Raw genomic sequence first — 25,255 nt, 5'->3', positions numbered from 1 at the left:
AAAGAAGAGATGAATTTTATGACTAACATAAAATCAGTCCAAAGTAGGCTAAATAAAAAGATTCAAAAGCTTCCTGTCCTCATCAAAATTTGCTCAAAATTTACTAACGATATGATGAAAGCTATAAAATACCTGGAACTAAATTTAACAAGGAAGGTCATCAACTGTTCAGTCATTTGGTAAATAATGTGGAACACCTGCTAGATGCCCATACACTACACTGGGAATGAGATAGATGAAACCCTGCCTCCCCCACATTCTGGAAGGAGACACGCAGTCATTGGCAACCGCATCAAGAAGCAGAGTGATGGGCAGGACAATGGCTGGGGGCCAACAAGGCACTGTGCTTCAGGATGGTGGTCTAGAGAAGTACCTCCACACTGAATCCTGAACTTTGAGAAGGAGCTAGAAATATGAAGATTAGGGTTAGAGTTGCAGTCCCAGGGAAGACGATCTGGTGCAGGATCCAGCTTGGTGCTTTGAAGAGAAAGGAGTTCAGCACTGAGTATGGGAAGTGATAGAAGGTGAGGGCCAGGTGTGAGAGGGGCCAGACCATGCACCCCCCTTTGCTGTGACATGACGTTTGGAATTTATGCAAGTGCAGGAGGAAGCTATTCAAGGGTGTTAAGAAGAGGAGTGATGGAATGAGACTTTAATTTCCAAAAGTCAGTCCAGCTGCCATGCGGCAAATGAGTCAACAGGGAGCCATGAGAGTAGTTAAAATGCGTGTGTGGTGGTCCAGGCTGGTGTGGTGGCCACGAGAAGGTGAGATGTCATTGAACCTAGAATATATTTTAGAGGGAAACCTGACAAGGCCAGCTAATGCAGAAAACTCCAAATTTGTATGACAAATTGTAACAAGATTTGAATTGATGAAGAGATTTATCATATCTCTACAGTCAGGATAATGTATAGATTTGATAAGATTCCAATGAGAACCTCAGTGGCATTTTTGGAACCTGACTGCCTGGTGTGCACTTGGCCACCTTCTCAGTGTCTTGGATATATCACAAAACAGCACATGAAGATTCCTGCCCTCGAGGGCTTATATTCTAGGAGGGGGAGAAAGATAGGAGCAAACATAAATAAGCACATAGGGTGAGAAGTGTTATAAAAAGGAAGAAAGTTGCAGCCTAAGGGGACAAGTTGTGTGGAAAGAATGGGGACAGATCTCATGGAAGGCTGCAGGGTGAAGAAGGGTGAGTATTCATGGCCAACCTTGTTGAGAAGGTGGATCTGAGCAAGGACTACCAGAGGTAGGAGAGTTAGCCAAGTGGATATCTGGGGAAGAATATTCCTAAGCAAGGGGAAAGTGGGAGCAAAGGTGAAGGAGGGAGCATGGCTGATATGTTAATCAGGGGAGTGGGGAGGCATCTAAGGCTATAAGCCATCATAAGGACTGATAAGTAGACAAGGAGGAATCAGTGGGGAGGGATTTTTGACAAAGAATATGGAGAGAATTCTAGTTTTATCATGTAACAGAATATCGTAAAAGCCAGCATAATAAAAAATTATGATAATAACGTAGGAAGACCCAAAGAGGACCATAACAAACTCTATACATGTATCTTAACATATGACAATATGGTGTTTCAATTCTGTGAGAAAATAATTGTTTATTTACTAATGAGAGCCTGTCTAACTGTTGTCTACCTGGAAAAAGCTAGACCTCTCCCTTGGCAATACACCACACCATTATCAGTGGTCATTTCTAGACGGATTCAAAAGCTAAAATTCAGGAGACTGGCTGAATAATCACAGAGATGTGAAGATCTCAAGCAAAACAAAACCTTGGAGAAGCAGAGGAAAATGGGAACATATTGATTATCTGAAAATGCAAACTTCTTTATGTCAAAAGACACAATGGAGTCAAAAGAAGAGTGACTGACAGGAATAAGTATGAAAAAATAGAGAAGAAGAAATGCAAATGGCCAATAAACAGGCCAGGATGCCCAGCTTCAGGAAAAGTCAGGAGAATCCCACCTTCACTCACCATACTGGAAACATGAGGTGGTAAACATCAGAGCAGGTGGATCCATGGGAAAGGGGCACTGAGCAGGTACTTGGGGATGAATTGCTACAATTTGGAAGGAAAGGAATACGGCCAGTTGTACATAAAAAATGAACTTATCCTTTGACCCACATTTGGGAATCATTAAGAAATAAATGTTATAATGGAAAGAACATACACAGAAGGTTATTTATTCCAGTTTGTGGTGGTGATTGTTGTTGTTAGCAGGAAAAAAAAAAATGGTGAAAATCTGAATGTCCCTTAACAAGGGACTGAGTGAATAGATCATCACATGGTCCTACAGAGGAACAATATTCAACTAGGTAAAAGAATGTCTTAGATTGATAGGTATAGGCTTGAAGAATTCATTGCCTATTAAATGTAAAATGCAAGTGGCAGAGTTAAGTGTATAAGTGGTAGTGAAAAAATCTGGATATATTTGTATATTTTTATGTAGAAAGAAAGACCACTATTATAGGGGCTGGGGATGAGGTCAGTATAGACATAGGGTAAAATTGTTGAGTATATCTGAGTTTTTATAGGCTTTGTTCACTGACATATCCCAAGAGCGTGTCTACCATATAGAGCAGGCACTTAGGAAATATGTGCTTGATGAATCAATGAAGGAATGAAAGGGTTTGCATCATTCCCATAATTGAAAAGAATGTGTTAAGGTAGAGAAACTGTAATAGCTAACATTTATTGAGGGTTTACTAAGTACTTTACTTGTTTCATTTAATCCTGACAACTTTACTGTGAGTAAAACTGTAACTCCCATTTCACAGATGAGCAAACTGAGGCACAGAGATTTGAAGTAACTTGCACAAGATCACTCTGCTGGTAAGTGACACAGCTGAGATTTGAACGTGACTGATTTAGTTCTCGAGCCCATGTTCCCACCTGCTTTGCTACCCATAACTTCTAACATGAAGTTGTTGCCCAGCCCAGAGGCCTGTGTGAGAGGAGGCTCTTGAGGCTTTCCCATGGAACCCCACAGAGCACTGTTTGAGAATGACTGGACCAGACAATGTATCCCTATGGTCTCTGGCAACTGATTAACGAGCATCTGTGGAATGAAGGATTTGAGATCCTTACCTTTCCCAATGTACCGCCCCCTACAGTCACCACCAAATTTAGATCCTAATTTGGGCTCCCTGCCTAGTGTCAGCCTAGGGCTCAAAATCCATGAGCTGAGACATACAGGATCTAGCACTCTCCTTCATTCTTTGTAAAGGTGGCAGGAGAAACACGTGTTCTGGAAAGATGGTGTTAGGGCTTCAGGGTCTACTTAAATTTGTTATTTGCTGCAGACCCACTCATCAGTGAGTGTCCAAGAAATCTCCTTGGGCTGTTGCTGGTGAACTTCAATTACAGTTTTTGTTCCTAAGGAAAAGGTGTCCTTCTCTGTGACCCAATGGCTAGGACCAGCAGGGCTGTGACGGAAACTGAACATCCCACGGCTGGCAAAAGGCAGCCCACCCAGGAGAGAGGGCACAGCAATGGAAGGGGAGGCCTGAGCCAGACGTCTCAGGGCTCGGGGCTGAGGGAGCAGCTGGGTGGGCATGGAGGGCAGTGTTCTAACACTGCATATGCAGGGGACATTCACTGATCAGTGGGAAACACCAAGGTGAGGGGCAAAGCACCTACCTGGAGGAGAATTAATCTGCCTGTTCTGCTGTTTGTCAAGCAACACCTGTTAGTATGAAAACAGGAGCCAGGCAAGCAGGCAATAGGAGGTTCTCAGGCTGGGGAGCAGGATAATGTGCGGTGGGGGCAAGGGGGCGAGGGGCCCAGAGGGCCCAGGTGTCAATAAAAACCCAAATGACAGGGCTGCATGGGGTTTCAGGGCTGGGTGGGAAGCAAGTGAGGCCTGAGGAGCCCAGGAGGGGACAGAGGAGAGTGCGGAGGGCACGGAGGGCAAAAAGGGAGAAATTCAAACAGATGCTGAGGTCAGAGGAGCCCAGGGCTCAAGTCACAAAGCCTGGAATCTGATTTCTCTCCCTGACTTGACTGCATTTCAGTACTCTGGGGCCTGTGGAGGTGTTTAATTCCTTTGAGCTTCCTTTTCTCAACTGAAAAGTGTGACGATGTTCTCTCAGGTGGCTATTGTGAGACTGAGTGAAATAATGCCTGTGGAAGTCTCTAGCATAGCGTCCCTCATACACTCAGTGGCTTGACTTCCTCAGTGGAATCTAGTTCAGTGACTTCCATGTTTTAGATTTTACATTAAAAAAAAAACTCTATTGGGGTGCCTGGAGGGCTTAGTGAGTTAAACATCCGACTCAAAAAAAAAAAAAAGTCCGACTCTTGGTTTCGGCTCAGGTCATGATCTCAGGGTCATAGGATGGAGCCCTGTGTCAGGCTCACCTCCAAGAGGACTCTGCTTGAGATTCTCTCCTTCTCCCCCTACACCTCCCGCCATGTGCACACTCTCTCTAAAATAAATAAATAAATAAATAAATAAATAAATAAATAAATAAATAAAAATAATAAAAACGCTATTTGCTTTAAGAGCCACATTAAGGAGAAAAAGAAATCCTTTGGGATTTATTTCATGATCACTTTGCCTACATACTGGCAAAGATTCTCTCTGTGACCAAACTCCAGCCGGCTCCCCTGAGCCCTTCTTCCCCTAGGCCTCAACCTTGGCCTGTAAAGACTTGAACACTGATGGTTTCTAACTGTTCAAGGCTGCAGACCCAGGTGGCCTGATCCCCCTTAAAATGCTCACCTGAGAAAACTCGAGCCTGCCCAAAGAACTCACGGTTTGTTCCAGTGACACTTGAAGACAGGGCCCCAGTGTCCCAGCCTCTGAGGGAGGGGAGCGGCCCAACTTGGATAAATGCCAGTTAGCCAACCAGATGAGTGTCTCGTGGACAAACACACCCTTCCTGATTGTTGTAAATTTTCACTCCCTTGACTCTACTGAGCCCCTGCTCACATCCTCCCTATCCCCTCATTCTCCCTTTAAAATGCCAGTCCCCTCTGCAAAAATCAAAACGGAGCCCACCTCTATCCCCTACAGTCAGTAGTTACTGAATAAAATGTTTTTATAGCTTTAATGTCCAGCTGTGTTTATCTTTGACAATACAGACATATGCTACATGTGTATTTTTCAAAACTTGAAACTGTGTGGGAATAATCTTTGGCTAGTTCTCTCTTTTTTTTTTTTTCAGTACTAATTATATCTAGCAAGTAATTCTACATGCTCTGATATATCTGATCTGTACCTGAATCCCAGAAGTCACTTTGTTTATAAATATTCTAAGATACAGATCTTATCATATTAGATGTATGGGTTAACCAAAATGGATGATAAAAAATTTGTTTAAGGAAAACATTCTCCACAGCATTTCAGAGTTGGCTGGGTTATTAAATCATAAGCAGAACTATCTTAATATAAAATAAACAGCCTAGAGATATTTATAAAATTAACTAAAAAATCTTAAAAAGAAATTTCTAGCATGTACAGCTTTTAATTTTCTTCCCAAAGCAGTACTATATTACAGACAATTAATCACATAATAAAGGGAACAAAGTAGAAACCAGAAGCATTTCCAGTTTCTAGAACTTTCTCTGTGTGCACTCTTCAGAGTGGTTTTCAGGTAGATAGGACCTTTATTCCAGTTAATATACTGTTTCCTTTTATAATCTCCTAAATCCAGTGGTTGAGTAAAGCATTTTTTAAATCTGGGGGTTACAACCCAAGAGTGGGAAATTAAATCAGTTTAGTAGGTAGTGACCAGAATTTTTTAAAAAATAGAATAAGATGGAACAGAATAGAACACATCAGAGTGCATCTTATTCAGTGAGTAGCCTTAGCAGTATGTTTTCTAATGCCTTTGCTTCAGTTAAACTAATGTGTAGGTCTATGTGTGTATATTGGATGATGACGTATTCTCACTGTTGACTGCAGAAAACAAATTTTAAGAAACACTGCCCAGTGCAGTGACAGTCCCGCTCATCCAATACACTAGCATTCTGCGGTTTGATCTGCCTTGTTCAGTAATCAGATCAGCTAATGTTTAGAAGCTGGTTGCTGTGTACAGCACAGTCCTGGTGCTGACATCAGGTCACCAGGGTGCTTGTGTTCTTTGGTGTTAGACAGCGAGTGAGGTCCCACGGAAAACCCAAGCCACATGTGCCGAGTTCTGGGACAAAGGAGCTATGCTGCAGAGGACTATCTTGCTAAGGTTTCCCAGTGTAAGCACAGCCTTGAATAGCACTTCTAAGAGTGTGATGTCAGCACAGATACAACAAAATGAACAAAAACATTGCCGAGGGCACTTCAGAATGTATCCCTCATGCGTCTCCTGTTGGCTTCTGGAAGGGACCATATTGTTCGAATAAACAAAACCAGAACAGTTTAATGGGTCACAGATGTGCAGCGTTCAGAACTGTCCCAGGGACCATTTCCTAAGCTGCTCTGCACGATGAGAAAGGTTTGGCAATCCATGTCCTTTTCGCCCATTAGTTACAAAACTGTTGTCTTTTCCTAACTGCTAAATGACGAGCATGACAGTAAGTTTTCATTCCTAAGAGCACATGTGTACGTAGGTTTTGATGTGACTAATGCAAAATGCCTGATGCCAAGAGCCTGGGCAACCATACAGAGTAAAGCTCTTTATAAGAGTTAGTAGATCTATACCTGGCACACAGAGGGTGGTCAACAAATGTCAGATCAGTGATTGAATGCATTAAGTCTCAAGCTTGCAGTATGACTCATGAATAAATCTCTTAAAAAAGACAGTGTTACTGCTATCAAAGTTGATGGCTGATGCAAATGGAAAATGCAAAAGGATTATTACTTGATTTTGAATTTATCTGGGTTAGATTAACCATCATTAAAATCAGCAGTAAATACTGAAAAAGGATCGGGAGTAGTTTTTTACTGGTTTTTGAGGCTTATTCTAACACTCTAACATTTTAATCTCTAATAAAGCAAAGTAAATGATGGAGATATCCTGCAGCCCTTAAAAGAATGGCAGCCATACAGTACAGCAATGTATGTGTCCTTCACAGACTAGTTCCCAAATAACAAGATACGCTGGATCTGAAAGCATTGTGAAGGAGGCTGATTTATGAGGTATCTTCTTAATTATGCAAGTTTTAGAGAGAAATCTATGTTCAGGAGTTTCACTTACTTCATGCCTAGTAAACAGCATGCTTCATATGGAAGTAGTAGATACAGGCAAAGCTTGAGAAGGGGGTTCTTTAACTATATTTCCCACAGCACTTATTTATAGGATAATGGGGCCAACCCATTTTTAATGGTCTGCTGACAACAATGGTGCCACCTGGGGGTCCGACTTGCTCAAGGATCTCAGGTTACCTTCAACTTGGACACCTAACCCAACCATGGGCCATGGGCCAGTCCTTAAATATGAAGGTTTTAGAGCGGAGGGCTTATGTTAAGGAAGACACTATCCATTAAGTACTTCTACTGTTTGGGAAGAGCACTTCACAAATTCCGGATAAGAAAGAGTCTGTAACAAGTAGGACTTCAATCAGTAAAAGAAATGTGCTTAAAAAGAAACTTGGAAGCGACAGAAGCAGAACTGTTAATAAGAACTTCATAGCTTTTAGGCCCTGAAACAGAGGACTGGAAATATGTACAGAATGCCAGGAGAGGAAGAAGTAGTATTAGCCTACATTCCTTCACCTTACAAAACTCAGTCTGTGCATTTCCTGAGTTTCAGTTGCTTTTATTTGCCAAAATAATAAGCTCACAGAAAAACTTGAAGATTTATGAATTGTTACCATGAGTTAAGCTATACTTTTTTTTTCTTAAATGTTAGAGAATATTCCTTCGTTTCATACACTTAAAACAATTGCTGGAGTGGAAATTCTATGGAAAACAGCTGAATGTTCTTACTCAGCTTGAGCCACGCCTATACCTGCCACAAACTACAATGTTGATCATGTCTCTGAGACCAGAATTTGAATCCTGCCCATGTAATTCTGTTAGAAATCTTGACAATGGCTTGCTTTTGCTGCAGGACAAAAATTTGTCTTCTGGGGTTCTCTGACCACTCACCTTCAGTCTGGAGTAATTTACCGGACTCTTTCCCTATGAGTTTATACGTATGTCCATACACCTTTAGAGATAGTACAGATGGACAAGCTAATTTCTCTTAGCTAAATTCTTTCTGTGTGCTTTTCCTTCTACAAAGAAGCACACAGTTCAACAGCATGACTCTAAGCCATTCAATTTTTTAAAAACTTCCCTAAATTATTCAATGCATTTGACTTGCAGATGTGCCACTGCTTTATATAAACACTTTGCTTTGAAACAAGGATCTAGAAGGAATGCAATCAGCTCTGCTCCGGTTGTATGTACATGAAAAGCTGTTTGAACAGTGTCACCCCAAACAGCTTTGGGTGGCTCCATTTCAAGACTCTGCATTGCTAAATGTGCGTGCAAACTAGACCCTACAAGGTGAAAAGTAAACCTCGCTCACCCTCACATTGCAAAGGCTTTTTAGGTTAATTTGCATAACTGGACATCATCTTTCTGTATTTTGATTGAATTCCGTTTGATGGCATTGCTACCGCAAGTCCAGCAAATTTCATTTTGTTTAACATTAGGCTCGAAAGGAACACACCAACAGACAAACACACAATGAAAACATGCAGTGGCGTTGTGCTTAATGCATGGGTATAAATGCACAAACAGAAGAGGCCAAGCACATCACTTAATTTAATGCGGGCACAGGTCTGTACCAAGAGTCTGAAACATTGTAAACAAGCCTTAAGCAAAGGAGGAAATGTAGAGGGGAAACAAAGCTGAGAAAAATGAGCAGGAAATGGGCAAGATGACTCATCTATACTTGAACGTCTGACCTGTCAGTTGGTCGTCGCCTGCAGCAGGGGCGATGCGAATGTAAGGTGTTGTAAGCTGAGTCACGATTATCGCAGCTATGGCAAAGGAAGATTCCCAGGTCAGCATGCATGAGGGAAGAAAAAGCCAGACTGAAGCTAGGCTAGCAAGGAGAATCTCGATCAGTATATCACATCGTCTCAACTTTGTTCCAACAACAACAAAAAGAGAAGAAAAGAAAAAAGAAAAAAACACATAGCAAAGTGTTGAATTTTTGGAATTCTTTTCCCTTAAACAGGCTTTCATCAGGCAGTTAGATTTCTAACTATGACACAGTTGCAAGCTTTGGCTGAGATTCTGGGTAGATCAACTGAAGGGAAAAAAATAAAAACAAAACATAAGTCCTAAATAAGGCTCTAGACTGAATAGTATTTCCAAATGCTACTGAGCGTAGCGTCTAAATGGTTCATTGCTAATTCTGATGATCCCAACTTTAGGCTTTTAAAATTTATTAGGTTACTTAAAATTCTGCTGCTGAAGTCACAATATTTTCTCTTCTTGCTAAAATCACCTTTGTGGAGCACATTATCTTCTTTCACTAAAAACATTTTTTAGGTAGAGGAATTTCTCTGATAACTAAATTTCATGTAGAACATTTCCATTTAGGGACCTTATTTTGTCACATTAAGGGACTGAAAAAAATGCATCTCAAAGCATCGGTTAAAGAAAGGAAAATGAGTAATTGCTTTTGCTATCATTGTCATGGTCCACATGTGACCCAAGACATGATTAAGATTCTTGAATCGGACCAGTGGGGTTTCTTGGTTTGCCTGCACAGCTCAGCAGTTGTGTTTAAGTGGTTAACATTTATGACACACAGATATTGGGGGAAATATTGAAAATTAAAACGTCAGTTCTAACATGATACAGCTGGAAAATGATGCAAAGAAAAAATATTGGAAAATTAAGGACAGGCTTACATGAAAGATTACTAATTTACATGGAACAGCCTGGATGCTATTAGAAATGTGGCAGCGAGTAAGGAAAATAGATCATCTACCATCTGCAGACAATTAAACCCAAAACTGCTGCTGCATAATATTTTGAAATACCCCTCTGCACCATTCAAACGGTGCTGCTCCTTATAACTAGACAACTGTAGCAACTGGATTCAGAAGTGGGATAATTGTCTTTCACACATTGTTAATGAAAACTTCCTAGTCTTGTTAAGTGAGATGAATAAACTACCAGTTGGGTCAGGACATGGAGGACTCCTGAGGTATTACAGAGATAATTTTCTTGATAGGATAGAGTATGCAGTTTTCCATCCTGATATAATCAATTGCAAACAGTAAAATGTAATTTCTAAGACCTGTTACAAAGTTGGTACCAAGTTTATACATATAACGATTGCTTGGGCATAGACTACTGTTGTTCAACCAACATTCCTGTGTAGTTTTCTATTACTTACAGGAAAATGTGACCTACTCTGCTTTCGAGCACAATTGTCTGATCAAAAACAGAGCATCTACCCAATACTGAAAAAGGTAAACAATATGAACAAAAAGTTACTTGAAAATGGCTATGTTGGGCAGCCATGTATTCACAACTAAAGGAAAGGCAAATTGCAATCAGAGGCTCAAAACCCCCATGGAAAAGGTACATTATAGATATCAGGAGGGGTTTTTATATGATTTCTATGTTCTGCCTTCTAAAGCGTTCATTTGTGACTATTATTTTTAGTTACCAGGAAAAAAAAAAACTAGATTCTGTTACAAATTACCTTAAAAAGGAGTCAGCTGGCCCACGTCCTACTTTTGCAAACAAAGTCTTATTGGAACACAGTCAGACTTAACTGCTTACACATCACCCACGGCTGATCTTGTACAGCAGTGGGAGAGCTGAGTAGCTGTGACAGAGACCATATAGTTCACAGAGCCTAACATATTTACCCTCTGCCCTTTGCCTAAAAATTTGCTGCCCCCATCTTAAAATATCAATAAAAATGCATTACAAAACAGAACACTGCTAAATTTGGTAAGGTAAAGTCAGAAATCCCAATCCTCTGCTTTGAAGACAGTATCTGATAGTAGGTGATAAATTTAGGGTCTCTTTTAGGCCCAAAGGTATGAATGGAAGAGCAAAAAGTGGATCAGACTTGCAAAGTATCATCTCAGTTGCATGTGGTGGGGTCTTCTGGGATGTGAGGAACCAGTATTTACCAAACTCTTTGGCATGACTTTCGTGATTCTTGGAAAATGAGTTTGGATCAAATAATTTGGGAAACATAGGGTTGGACAAAGTTAAACAGGTTTTCTTTTCCTTAGTAACTTCTCAGGGGCCTGGATTGTACTCATGATGCACATTGGGAAGACTATTTCAGATCAATCAAAGAAAATATTTTCTCTACAAAATGCTGAATGACAAATGTAGATCATATCTATATTTCTATTTCTAAATCCATAGCTAAATGATAGCAGATTAGCATAGATGAGTGGTCTTACTATATAATTTGTTTTCTCCTGTATTGAATATGAGTAATTAAAAGGAATCTTAATTAGCTTTGCATGTCAACATTCCTTTCAGCTCTTTTATCAGTGTGTTTTCATTCTGTAGCATTGTGGCCTAGAAACTATGGTGTTTCTTTGAACAAAACAGTGAATAGGAAAACAGTCTAGAGAAACTTCTTCTCAAAGAGCCTAGTGATTAAAAAAAGAAACATTCAAATTTCTGAATCTAGTTAGAATTGTATCAGGACAATGGAAATCCTTCAAAGTTTTCTGAAGGTCTTCCAGCAAAGCATACGCACATTGCAGTATAAACGTAAGTTAAATAAAATACCGAGCTTAAAAACAGTGAAGCATTTTTTGCACCAAAAATTCATCTCAAAATATGACAAAAAATAATGTTTTTTTTTCTTTTTAAGACTTAGACTCCTATAATGCTTTTGAAAAGAATTTAGCATGTGTTCTCATGAAGTTTTTGTTTCAAGTTGTAGTTATACTGCTGTTAGCCAAATCACAGCAAAGAAAGGAATAAGTACACACATATGACTCTAGCCCCCATACACTAAAAACAAAGAAACAAACAAAAAAAACCCCAAACTTTTATGAACTCAAAATCCTTAAAAATTTAAAAGTGATATATTTACATACTAGGAAGTCTCACAGATTATACTACGCCTAACATTTAGTAGGTGCTCACATACATTTTAAAATAAATGTTTAACAAGAAAGCCCCCAAATGGCTATACTGTCAAGGAGAAAGACAGAGGGTATCATGTTATGGAAAATATTATTTTATGGAAGATTGATGCAAAGTATACAGTTTAAACTGATTATTATATCAATTAGAATGGATATACCTCATTTAATATGAGAAGTCTAAATTACCTACAAGACAGATTTTGATTTTAAGTGTATCCTGTCTGTTTAGAATTGATAATGAACAAAGCCTTCCAGAACGAGCATAAAGAGTTTCAACCCTACCACTGACCACAAGGCAACCATAAGGTATGCAAAAGTCAAAGAAAATACATACGCTAACTGCTAAGACACAGTTGGACCAAAGCGGTCTTGAAAAGAATCCAACTATAAAAATGCGAATGTGATTAAAAATCAAAATAAAACTAAGAGAATCTAAGAATAGCTAAAAGCTATTCTATTAACTCCACCATACAGATTGAGGGTAACATCCAAACATCATGCATATTCTATTATTGTAATGTGTCTTTATCTTTTAACTCAAGAGATAGAATATTCTGTGATGTGTTTGCCTATAGCCAACAATAAAAATACAGTCACGTATACCTGTGAGGAATCTGGATGTATAAATTAAAGGGTACAGGAAAATATAGGCAATCCCCCATACATATGGTGATAGGTAAGAACACACCTTAGGGTTTTTTCCCATGTCTCATTTTTATGAGGCTTTATATTTGAGATGATTAGTGTCAAAATACACCGATGGAATATTATTAAAATAATCACAACATTAAATGTATAAACAGTATGAAATATATCTTTAAGAGACATACCCATACTTGAAATTACAAACTAGGTTCCTGTGAAAACAAATCTACCTCCATAGTTTCTCTATAATACTTGTCAACAGTTGTTTCATGAGAACATCGACATCTTTGTAAATTCAAAATGCTGCTTAGGAAAGTGGTTTAGTGCCTGGAAATTCAATTAATCCACCACACTGTCAGCCAGCCACATGTGGCAAAAACACAGTCTGAACTCTTTTAAATTTCCAGCATCTTTACTGCAGAGGACCAGTAAGGTTATTAGAACTGCCTATTTCTCTGTTTTGACTAAGTAGTCAAGATGGAATGGCTTCCTGCACTGCTGAAAGAATCTTTAGCATGAATAAAGAAAAATGATCTGACTGTAGTGGTGGTGGGGGGGCATTAGACTGTGTTGTAAAGGAAGTTCATTGAATCTGTGCATGTAGAACATAATAAAATAAAATAGTACGGGACAGTTCAGTTCCAATTGCAAGGAGATATTTTCCCAAGGTGTCCTCTCGTATTATGCTTTCGTGAATAGACATGACAATGTTACATAATTTCTCTTAACATCGGTTCCCCTCTTTCCCCAAAAGAGTTGATGTGGATAGAGGTTGTTGCTATATCAATGTTTGCAAATGACTCAGAAAATATGAGTGGGGAATATTTAGTCAATCAGGTCATCTGATTGCCTAATCATCCTTGGGTGAACTGAAAAACAAATGACAATATTGATTAAATCTAGCTGATGGAAGAAAAGGATCCAAATCACCACTTAATCCAATCTATTGTGAAAACGGCCAACGTCAGATTTCCGTATCTACAAGCGTGTTACTTATATAATTGTTTAGCTATGTAGCTGAACATGATGACAGATATTTCACTGCTTTCAGAGGAAACTGGGCAGGGCCTCGATTTTAATCAAGGGGAGAGCAGACACTTATACAACGCAGTACCGTAACTGGATATATTAGAGGTTCAGCTGGGCGAAGAGCTGTGAAACATAGTGAAACACTTCGGGTCAGAGTCCAAAAGTTTGGAATTAAGCCCTGACCCACAGATTATCAGCTGAGTGACCTTGGTTAGTCAAGTCGTCTCTAAAAATACGCATTTTCTTAATTTAAAAATTAAAAATAGTAATACCTGCCTCCTTTCTCACAGTAATGCTGAAGAAATATATAACGCGTGTATGAAAGTGCTTTCAAATCTTTCAGCTATGATGTTCAATGTAAGGCATTATAAATTAGGCACTGTGGAACTGGATTTACTCTTTCAGACCCCGAGGGGAAGGAGAATTCAATCCAGCAATTGGAGCATGGGCGGTGGTCTGGAGGTCTCAGGACATCGATACCTCATTCGAGGGTCTTCATAATACTGTAATAATTAATAGCTAAGAGCATATTACAGTTTATAAAACACAACCAATATCTGTAATTTCATTTATTATTAATTTATTCCTAAAAATAAAGGCACTTAATCAGGTACAATATGATATAAAAAACTGAGTGTTTCAAAATAAATATAAATAGATTGTTGGAAACAGAAACTATGAGCCCACGAGACTGACAAAATACAAATGACATGAGTACCTGACACAGTGCTTGGCACATACCATGAAACTAAGAAATATCTGTCGAGCTAACTGAGTAAAAAGGTCATATATCTTCATGAAATAAGAATTCAACGAGAAGTTTAAAAATGCAGATGGACGTCCATGACATATCCAACTATGCTCCCTGAGAGGGAAACAACAAAAATAAGATATTTTTATCCAACAGAACACAAGTGATTGCCTACAACCCGATTACATCTAGTACCACAGACCTGACGGTGCCTTCAAGCCATCATTTCTAAATTAAACCACACAGAATTCATTGTGCTGAGGGTCACTCGGATGGTCTGAAAGGGCGTGTTCAACCACAAGTGTTAATTTATAATGCCTCGTTTTAATGCAGGACTTTACATTTCTCAAAGCATTTTCTCATATGCTTCCCATATGCTGGTTAAAACCACGCTGCAAGGTTGAGAAGATGACCTTACAACTCATGCACACACACAACTGTACTCTCTTTTTTAGAAGGCTGTGTGTGGTGAGCTTATGCTGGTTTGCCCCAGCCACTTCTACATCTGGTCCTTGATCACATTTTCTCAGAAGTTTAACCAGGTCTGGGAAACAGAAGTTCCACTAACATCATCCAGTTACTGGGTTCAACAGACCCATCATCAGCAAAAAAAGCCCATGCTCTCCCCTGGGGAGAGCTCTAATAACTAAGTATTTGCTTAAAACTAGCAGGCAATATTTTACTACTTTGCACATGAAGATTCATTAGTCATAGTACTCCTCTGGTTTAAAAAACCTGTACTAAGATCACATAGACATTGTTTTTATTTTAAAAGAATTTTGAAAAAGCTAACCATTGAAAACTGCTTGGAACACAATTATATGATTCCTTATTTTAAAAAGTATCTACATGAAATAGTGAGGCAATGTTAGCTGCTAAGACTCTAATACACACCCACCCACCCACCCATACACACACTTCTTTCAATGAAGTTAACATTCCAAGAAGTTTTGAAATACCATCTAAATTTTTAAAGGACATAAACTGGGAGAGCATCCCACAGTTTCAACCTACCTTTTGTGGCCACTCGGACACAGTCTATTTTGGTTTCCTGTGTCAAATAAAGAGGGGAAAAAAAATCACTATTCATGTTTTATTTAAAACAAATAAAACTATCTGTCATTCTATGTAAATGCCAATAAGGAATGATCTCATTGTTCTGAGTGTGGTGTTAATCACATGATGATTACTTCTGGAACCCCGCTAAGATACATGTTCACAAGATGATTACTACTTGAACCACGCTCAGATACATTTTCCAGCTCCAGAGCTGGCGGCCATGGGAATTTCTGGAGCGGATGATGAATGAGGAGCTACTCCCAAAATGTTTCTGCCTAGTGGCCCTGGCTTCTTCAGATCCTTGCTTGCTCTCTGGGCAGATACTACTGGAGGAGAACTCAGGGTCCTAGATTCCCCCCCTTTTCACTGGCAAAAGTCAAGTCAGTGATGATACTTAAACTCATACTGTGAAGGAGGGTGGTATCTGGAAAACTCACACTTCTTTTTAAGGCGACTTATATCTTATATCTTACCAGAGTTCTGGGTTGGCCTGAACAGGAAAGGGAAAAAAATTCAGAAATGACTCCATAGTTTTTTGGTTTTTTTTTTAAAGATTTTATTTATTTATTTGAGAGAGAGAGAATGAGAGACAGAGAGCACGAGAGGGAAGAGGATCAGAGGGAGAAGTAGACCCCCTGCCGAGCAGGGAGCCCAATGTGGGACTCGATCCCGGGACTCCAGGATCATGACCTGAGCTGAAGGCAGTCGCCCAACCAACTGAGCCACCCAGGCGCCCCATGACTCCATAGTTTTTATTTTGTTTTCATCTTATCTTTCTAAAGCTGTTTTCTCTTAGGAAAAAAAAAGACACCTAATTTAGTCACAGCTATAGGAAGTATAAACTCTCGTGAAACCAAAGAAATGGGATAGAATATGCTGAAAAGACATATGTTGTGTATCTCACAAAATTTTAAATGAGCTGAATGTATGTGTTGTAGCTATACTATTTTCCTGTAAAATAGTAAGCTAAGCAGAATTGCTAGCCAACTTTTGATAGCAGGTAAAAACTGAAAATAAAAACCATCGTGTTGACAATACATTCTTCCTACCAACACAAATACAAATATATTCATTTCTTTCCATAAATTTCTCTAGGTGAAAATAAGTTTAGAAAGAGAAAGAAAACCCCCATTTGTTCCAAGTTAAAACACACAAAAACATGCCTTTATTTTTTCTTATGACTATCTTCTTTAATCTATGTTCACATTAATAACTCTAGATAGCCTAAGTAAATAGCCATCTATAAAACTTACCCCATTGGCTCTACTAGCAGCTTGGAAATAAATTCTGTAGCTTTTATGGGGGAGAAGGGGAGTGTTCCAGTATCCATTGTATGTCTTATTATCACCAATAGTAAAAGGCTGAGCAGCTTGGAGACTGTTCGCTGGGAATTCTGCAGCAAAGTAGTACTGTGAGTTCAATATTGACGCATTCTGGAAGTGAATTGGCACAGGGTAGCACTTCAAGATTTCTGTTGTCTTTTTAGTTCTTCGAGGACGTTCTTCCTCAACAACTACTTGATAGACGCTAGGGGAAAAAGAAGCACTATCAGTGATATTTTATGATAATTGAGCTGATTCCCTTTGCCTTTAATTGGGGCCCACCGGATATTCAAAATAAAGAATGCACTGGATATAGTCAATAATAAGTGCCTAGTATATAATGGATACTCACTCAACATTTCAACACTTGCTCAATGTAAGAGCGGGAAGGAGCTTAATATTCTCCCATAGAACTCTCTCACCTCTGATAATACAACGTATTGAGGGAAACAAAGTTCACGAAAATTAAAAAAAAAAATTATATAACAATCTCTGCTGTTTATGTGAGCAGGACACTAAAATAATGTTTTTCTCACATGTAACTCAATTTACCTAATAAGTGAAATTATATTCACTGTAAGTTTATTTTTTAAAAAAAGGCAAAGTATTATTTTCTTCAATCACAGCTGTATGAATGCACGTGAAGTTTTAACAAGTCACAAAACACAATACGTAATTCATGTTTAAGTAAAGTTTAACTTCCCATATTTTCTTATATTCTTTTGCCCTTCACCATATCAGATCAATGGAAAGAGATGATGTAAGGAGAGCAAAGAGACTGGAATTTCAAAAGCCTTGGAGTTACAAGCAGTTTCTAAGAGTAGGTCATGAACCAGGTTTTTGAATTATATATAAAGATAAGATGGGGATGAGCATGCTCCGAAGATGCCTGCAAGGATAGGTGTCCCAGCACCTACCCCCCTTCCTCCCCGCCCCCTTCCAATGTCTGAATTTCAAAGTAGCCATAGGAGAATGGGACAAATCTTGAAGGGATGGATGTTTCTATTAAGATATATATTTTACCAGAATGATGAACATTTGTGCAGTTTTGGTGAAAATAAGTTTCTGATACTGAGCAAAACTAACACTTGACAGCAGCTTTCAAGAACTGAATCAGAATAGATTGATCCTGGCAAGGAAATGTAACTTGTTCTCACTGTATCAGAAAAGCACCACGACTCCCTGGAACAATGCTGCAATCCTAGAGTTGCTCATACGGGTCCTCATTATTGCCCAAGAAGAGCAGGAGAGAGGTGCCTAACAACCCCACCTGCCTGGGGAGGGCCTGGAGGGGTCCCTCTTTGGGTGTTGCCCTTGTGAACTCCGAATATGCACTCAGTGAAATCACCTATTTCTGGGAGTACAACTACTTAACACATTCCATTACAGGAATGCAATGTAGCAGCTGCAGTTCAGTTTGTAATTCTGTCCAAATAAAAATCAACTGTTGTAGAACATCAGAATGACTGCTAGACAGGTAGTACAATAGGATTACAGTACAATGATAAAGCAAATTCTGAGTGTGATGTAAACTTAAATAAAAACCAGAAATACTTCCTAACCTCTTAACATTAGAGATTTTCTATTGATTATGTAAAACACTCCGCCAAATCTGGTAGAATTCTCACTGTGTGATGGATCTGACATGAAAGGAAGAATCATCCTCTATGGAGGACAAGGAACACATATGGAGGTAAAGTGGACTTTGATTTCTCACCCCCTTCTCCCTGACTTCCTACATATATGGTTAGATGTGGTGATTTTAAAATATATCTGCAACTTCTTACATGTAGCCCATCAAGAATGGGGTTGACCAATCTTAATGACAACATACAACCAAAAGAATGTAACAGTGGGACAATGGGTAACTCTCAAGGCATTGGTCAGAGGAGGTCATGCCATCTTCAGCCTGGTTCCCCAGGGAAGATAGTTTTCTGGAAGAAAAAGCCAGACACCATGTATATGGTCCAATCACCCTGAACCTGCCACAGTGGAGAGGCCACATGCAGGCACTCTGCTCTGCAGTCCCAAAGAGCTCCCAGCCAACAACTGGCATCACTGATGCCCATGTGTGTGGACCATTGTGGAAGGCCACATGGCTGAACATCACATGATGACAGCCCCAAGACCCCAAGCAGGAACTGTGCAGACAAGCCTTTGCTGGCCCACAAAATCATAGCAAAATAGAAATGTTATTTTCAACTGCTGAGTACATTTGCCCAGAGAGCAAATCTAAAGATTTATTTATTTATTTGAAAGAGCGAACAAGCATGAGTGGGGGGAGGGGGGGAAGAGAATCTTCAAGCAGACTCCCAGGTGAGCGTGGAGCCAGACATGTGGCTTGATCTCACGACCTGAGATCATTAAAGTTTAATTTATGCAAGATCATGACCTGAGCCGAAACCAAGAGTCAGATGCTTAACTGAGTCACCAAGGGCCTCTCAAAATTTCACTTTAAAAACAACTCTGTAAAACTCATATACTACACAAAGTGGAAATGTGAAGATACATATGAAGAAAAAATTTGCAGAAATTATTCCATACAGGAAGTGCTAGGCTGGGAGACTTGCACAGGTCAGCTTTATTTTCCTTTACATATCAGTAAAATATTACTGGTGTGAAAACTGGGGTTCAGAGGTGAAGTGCCTTTTCCATCTGGGGCTCACAGGTGATGAAGTAGCAGACGTGGTCTCATGACCATCAGACAAGGCAGTACTAGCATCACCTGTAAAAGCCCTGGTTAAGGGGCTCATGTGAACTGTCTGCCCCAGGGGCATCTTCCCCTCTTATGCAGACACAACTGACACACAAACTGGTCCCCACCTACTTCCCAGAATCAACTGACTTTGAGTATTGTATATTCTTTCTCATTTATCACATAAACAGAGCTATAAATGGTAATTTCACCTTTGACCTCAACTCACTCTCCCATCTCTTGCTGAGTCATTAATAATTTCCAGGGAGGATGCTCCTGGATCTGCAGTTGAGGCCAGCACCTGGCTGGTGTCCTCTCCAGCTCTTGATCCCAACCAGCAACTCTGTCACCAATGGCACCAAGGACAGTAATCACTCACTTTTCATTTCCAACTCCTCTAGATGAAAGACTAGCACAACCACTTCCAGACTGTCCAAGTGCCACCATCTTGAATTCTCCTATCACAAACACCTTGTCCTCTATTCCTCTACCTTGGCCTGGACCCAAGTTTGTTCTTGAAATGCTGTTTTCCCCAACACACAGAAATCATTCGCCACTCTCAGCAGATGACCCTAAGTCATAAAAAGATTGAGACCCTCTCATGAACCTTTTCTCAGGGGCTTATGATCTGCTCCCCCATTTTGATGTACTCTTGCTTTGCTCCACACTCACAAAAATATGTTTCTTGTAAAGACTACTAATCATTTGTGTCTATTTATCAATATTTTCAAAAACCTCACAAGTTCCTGGAGGAACAGGTCTGTGATTTAGTCATCTCTATCTCAGCACACTCTGAAGTGGACGATGAGGCACATATTTTTGAAAGCATAATATAATCCACAAGTAATTTCTATTTTATATACATTATATGTAGTGGTAGGGAAGAAATACACTGGTAATCACAAATATGCCCTGCTTTACTAAAATTTAATACTAAGTTTATTTTGTATTCATTTCTTGAATACCCAAGTGCAAAGAGAAGAAGAAATTATCAAGAAACAGGTTTCATGGAGTGCCTGGGTGGCTCAGTCGTTAAGCATCTGCCTTTGGCTCAGGTCATGATCTCAGGGCCCTGGGATCAAGCCCCGCGTCAGGCTCCCTGCTCCGTGGGAAGCCTGCTTCTCCCTCTCCCACACCCCCTGCTTGTGTTCCCTCTCTCGCTGTGTCTCTCTCTGTCAAATAAATAAATAAAATCTTAAAAAAAAACAAAAAACAGGTTTCATGATGAGAGGATGCTGGTTAGATTGTAAGTTTATGCAAGAAAACCCACGATTAAATAATGAGCCCTGAGAGAATCAAACACTGACTCCTCTGTTTTTCTATCCCCTCTCACACCTTCATCTCTTACTTCCCATTCATCTTTTCCCCAACTTTGCTAGTATGTGTGCTGTGCTGTGTGTATATATACTCATTTATTAACTTAAGAAATGTTTTTGAACACCTGCTACGTACCAGGCACTGCCCTATTTTAACTTGAACAATATGATATTTGACATTTCCTAATGAAAGAAAATTTTGTTTTGTGACTTAAATGCCATCTATGTGAATATGGGCGGAAGAAATTAATTTTTCCAAGCAGGAATTTTGTGAGGATTAGATGAAAACTTGAGAATTAAATGATCATTTAATGGGTCCCCACTGCAGCCAGCTGATATGTTATACACTCTGCTCCACTCCACAGATATATTACTTTTTAAATGGCTACCATCTACCCATCTTCAGATATATTAAAGGAAGAACTAAGTTGACTAGAGCAATTTCAGACCTAAAATGTCTTTTCATCCTTGCTCCACAAGAGAAATTAGATTTGCAAGCATCCAGACCTCAAATCTATTTGCTCTTTAATAATTTAAGCACTGAAAGGTCAAGCAGCTCTTTTCTATTCCCCTTTATCAACGTCCAAGCACTAACGAAAAATAGCTAAATCCTATCTGCTGCCCAATTGCCACACATTGCTGTCTTCCTGATGGAAATTAACACATTATTGGCACCTAGGTCAATGGCACCTCAACAGAACTCTCTGATATGTTTTTCACTGGTGCAAATAACATTATTTCACTAGTGAATTTCATAAAATCTGTCCAACCACAATTGCAATCTCAAAAAGTAGCTTTGAAAATCTTTCTCTCTGAATGGTTTTTCTAAGAAGATGATTAAAAAGAGCAAGTTCTCGAGGATGGAAAACCAAGCAGAAGTTTCTAGCTTAGTGAGCTGAATTAAAATTCTATTATCCTTTTAATGTATTACTCATGCTCCCTTTGTTTATTAAAATTACACCATCCCTATCCTGATTCCTCCACTATTCCGGAATTTAAAGTAACATAAAATCTTCCTATGGTATTTGCAATATGAAGGCACAATCCATAGTGAAGATGAATCTGCCAAAAATGTGACATCACTATACCATAACTTTCTTATGGAATGAAATTTAATTTAAAGTTTAATTTATGCAAGGCTTTCCTACAACAAAACTCTAAGGCTTTTACAAGGAGGATAAGAAATCTGCATTTATATAGACTAGCACATGACGTATAACCTAGAGAAGAACATCGGAACATCTTTCATGTACTCTGTTAAACTTGAAAGTTCAAATGTGATGAGATATTTTTGGTTTTTTCTAACTTTGAAGACGTTGAGGGGAAGCCTGCTGCAGAGTTGAAATTGACTTTAAAATTTTGGTCTTAATTCATTTCAAGATTAAACACCTTAGTTGTTAAGTCCATTTTTCTTATCCACTTATTCTATTTCTTATCAGCATAAAATATTGGAAGGTTATCCAACCGGATAGCAGAACAGGGGGTGAGGAGGAGTGGGGAGAGGGAGAGAAGTTAACAATCCATTTCATTGTTGCTTTTGCTAATCCTTTAAAGTCTGCACTTCTGATCATTTCAAGGACTTAGAATATTGTTCATTTCATGGTACCTAATAGTGCCTTTTAGCTTGATTTGCAATTTTTGGTAAAACCATCTATTCTATATGTATAAAAAATAATAAAGACTGGTATTTCTGTCTTCCTGAAGATTACTTTTTGGGGGGCAATAGAAAATGAAAGTATAAATTAGATGCAAAGCATGTAAAATAAATGTGTAATTAAAGTTTACTGCCATGCAACAACACAGAATTTATTTTCTTCCTGTTTTTGGTTTGATCCTTCCCCTTCCCAAACCAAAGTTTGGTCCTAAACCTGTCAACACTTACTGGAACAACACCCTAATAATTCAAACAACCTCGTACAACTAAACTAAGCTTTAAAAGTATTGTCACCAGTTAAAAATTAGGGGGATAAAAGGTCAGTTCAATATGTTCAATATGTTTACCACCATGACCAGGATTCTTCAGAGTCCTTCATGTAACACTAGTGCTGAGAGTTGCTGACCTGACACAGTCCCGTTCATTAAGTCACTAAATGATGACTGATAACTAGTTTTGCACAGAGAGTGGGCACTGGGTAACACACCACACAGCATAAATAGATCTGGGGGGTTGAATATTTTATGTTAGCAACTTTAATTTCTCTTTGTCCTACTCTGTTCCAGATTAAGATTGGCCATAAATTGCTTTGGAATATTTGTGGGACACCACAAATATATTTTACGTTCTCTCAGCCATAATTCATCACAAGGAGCTTGCCTAGCATCCGTAAGTTACTGGTGTTTTGTGTGTCTGTGTGTGCGCGTGCACGTGTGTGTGCATGCATGTATGTGTGTATGTGCAAGCATGCCTGAGCGTACGGTCCGATACCCTGCTGCTCTGCTAGTTAGTGATAAAATCTGATATAATAAAATATTAATTACAGCTGAAAGGTTGGGTGAGAAATATGAAGTCAATTACAGTTCCATATTGTGAACAAAGGGCAGGAAGAAAAAAATCCTTTAGTTATGGAGGTTTGGGATAATAAAGGAACACCTAAAACATTAGACTCAGGCTGAGCAGCTCTGTAAAAGGCCACCTGTTATTAATCTTCACAACAGGCACCAAACTTCAAGTAAATTAGTCCTAGGTGGAACCTCTTTAAGAATGATTTCTCCCCATTTTCACAAACGAAGACATTTTCCTTTGCAGATTTTATTTCACTTAAGCTAATCATAATTTAATCATCACAATTTCATAACAAACATATGATGGTAAAAATTATAATTCAAGGTCGGCTACTATTATGAAAGTATGTTTTCTTAAAAAGCACTAGTGATTTGAATAAAAATGGAAATCAAATACCATCAAAGCCACACTAAATGTTTTCATTATTGCATGTTTGTATTATATTCAATTCAGAATCTTTCGGTCCCTAAAAGGAATAATACTGCAGGCTAGGTGAGCTGGAAAATAAATGCCACCATCCAAAAGGCAGGGAAAGATAATTCTCATATGGTGTTACTCATATGTGGAATATAAGAAATAGTGCAGAGGATCATAGGGGAAGGGAGGGAAAACTGAATGGGAAGAAATCAGAGAGGGAGACAAACCATGAGAGACTCCTGACTCCAGGAAACAAACTGAAGGTTGTGGAAAGGGAGGTGGGTGGGGGATGGGGTAACTGAGTGACAGGTATTAAGGAGGGCATGTGATGTGTGAGCACTCCATGTTATATGCAACTAATGAATCATTGAACACTACATCAAAAACTAATGATGTACTGTATGTTGGCTAACTGAATTCAAATTAAAAAAATTACAAATAAAAAAACAAAAAACAAAAACAAAAAAACAAAAGGCAGGTGAACCAAAGGTGGGTGCCATGGAGAGAACACTGAACTGGGAGTCACCATACCATAGGCAAGTGGGTCCAGCTTTGCCACTAAATCATCGACTAACCAATAAGATCCTTTCAAGATCTAATATTTTATAACTCCTGGCACAAGATTAGGCAAGTCTCTACATCAATACGTGAGAAGACAATTATTTCATTCATGTGTCCTCCATCCTTCCTTTTTACAATATTTATCATGTTTCACAAGCATGGTACCAGGCACGAGGGAAGAACAGGAGGAGGAATTTGGCACAGACTGTCCCTGTCCTTGAGAAGACCAGCCTAAGGGTATTAGAAATAGGTCACTCAAACAAACAACTGCTGTGACAGGGACCTCATCTGGGTTTGTACCAAGTGTAATGGAATGCAGGGGAAGAGTGATGATGTTTAAGCCAAGCTCTTACAGCATCCCTTCATTGAGGACATCTGGGCTGGACCTAGTACCTGAACATTCCCACCAGTAACACCCAAAGACTGTTGTCCTGCCTAGAGCCACCAGCTTTCTTCCCAAATTAAAGGCATGACAACAAACAAAAAAGCTAATGTCTTTAGATTCCCTATATAGTCCCCATTCTCTCCAACCACTGGTGCTAACAAAACCCCACCGGAGTTCCAACAAGCTTTAACCTCAGACTCACTAATGCCTGCTTGCAACAGCTTCCAAGAACCTGTAAGGACCCTTTATCAATAAATAGTACAGCAGACTGAAGGTAATGGGCTGTGCCCTAGGTTGGATACCTCCCCAAGTGCTGCCCCAAGAGTTCCCTGAAACCTGCCTTAGAGGGCATGGCAAGCAGGGCTCCTTGTCTTGACCCCCATGGCCACCTGTGAGGACCAAGACCCGAGCTGCCTCTGCTCTCTGGGGGTGGGTGGGGAAAGAAGCCCACAAACATGCAGTCCTGGTCTCTGTTCTGCTCTACGTAGCTCTCTCCAAATCGCTGTCAGGCAAATTTGCAACTATTCTTTCTGCC

At 39.4% G+C, this 25,255-nt stretch overlaps 1 protein-coding gene across 2 annotated transcripts in view; it reads right to left on the bottom strand.

Annotated features, from left to right (window-relative positions):
* The window catches only part of PTPRM (protein tyrosine phosphatase receptor type M), an 810,901-nt gene that overhangs the window by 266,569 nt on the left and 519,077 nt on the right, over window positions 1–25,255 (bottom strand). Inside the window, exons 12-14 of one of the 2 annotated variants that reach the window (XM_045887027.3) lie at window positions 16,775–17,048; window positions 15,477–15,513; window positions 8,855–8,929 (exon numbers count right to left, since the gene is read on the bottom strand). In XM_045887027.3, the coding sequence (XP_045742983.1) occupies window positions 8,855–8,929; window positions 15,477–15,513; window positions 16,775–17,048 (386 nt within the window). The remainder of the gene's footprint in view (window positions 1–8,854; window positions 8,930–15,476; window positions 15,514–16,774; window positions 17,049–25,255) is intronic. The other variant, XM_045887028.3, reaches the window with a different exon arrangement.

The sequence above is a fragment of the Mirounga angustirostris genome, unplaced genomic scaffold, assembly GCF_029215605.1.
Source record: "Mirounga angustirostris isolate CCGP_5_RB_7025 unplaced genomic scaffold, mMirAng1.0.hap1 SCAF_14, whole genome shotgun sequence".
Classification (NCBI taxonomy): Eukaryota; Metazoa; Chordata; class Mammalia; order Carnivora; family Phocidae; genus Mirounga; species Mirounga angustirostris.
The sequence above is the reverse complement of the archived record's forward strand: the minus strand, read 5'-3'. Positions and strand labels throughout refer to the sequence as shown.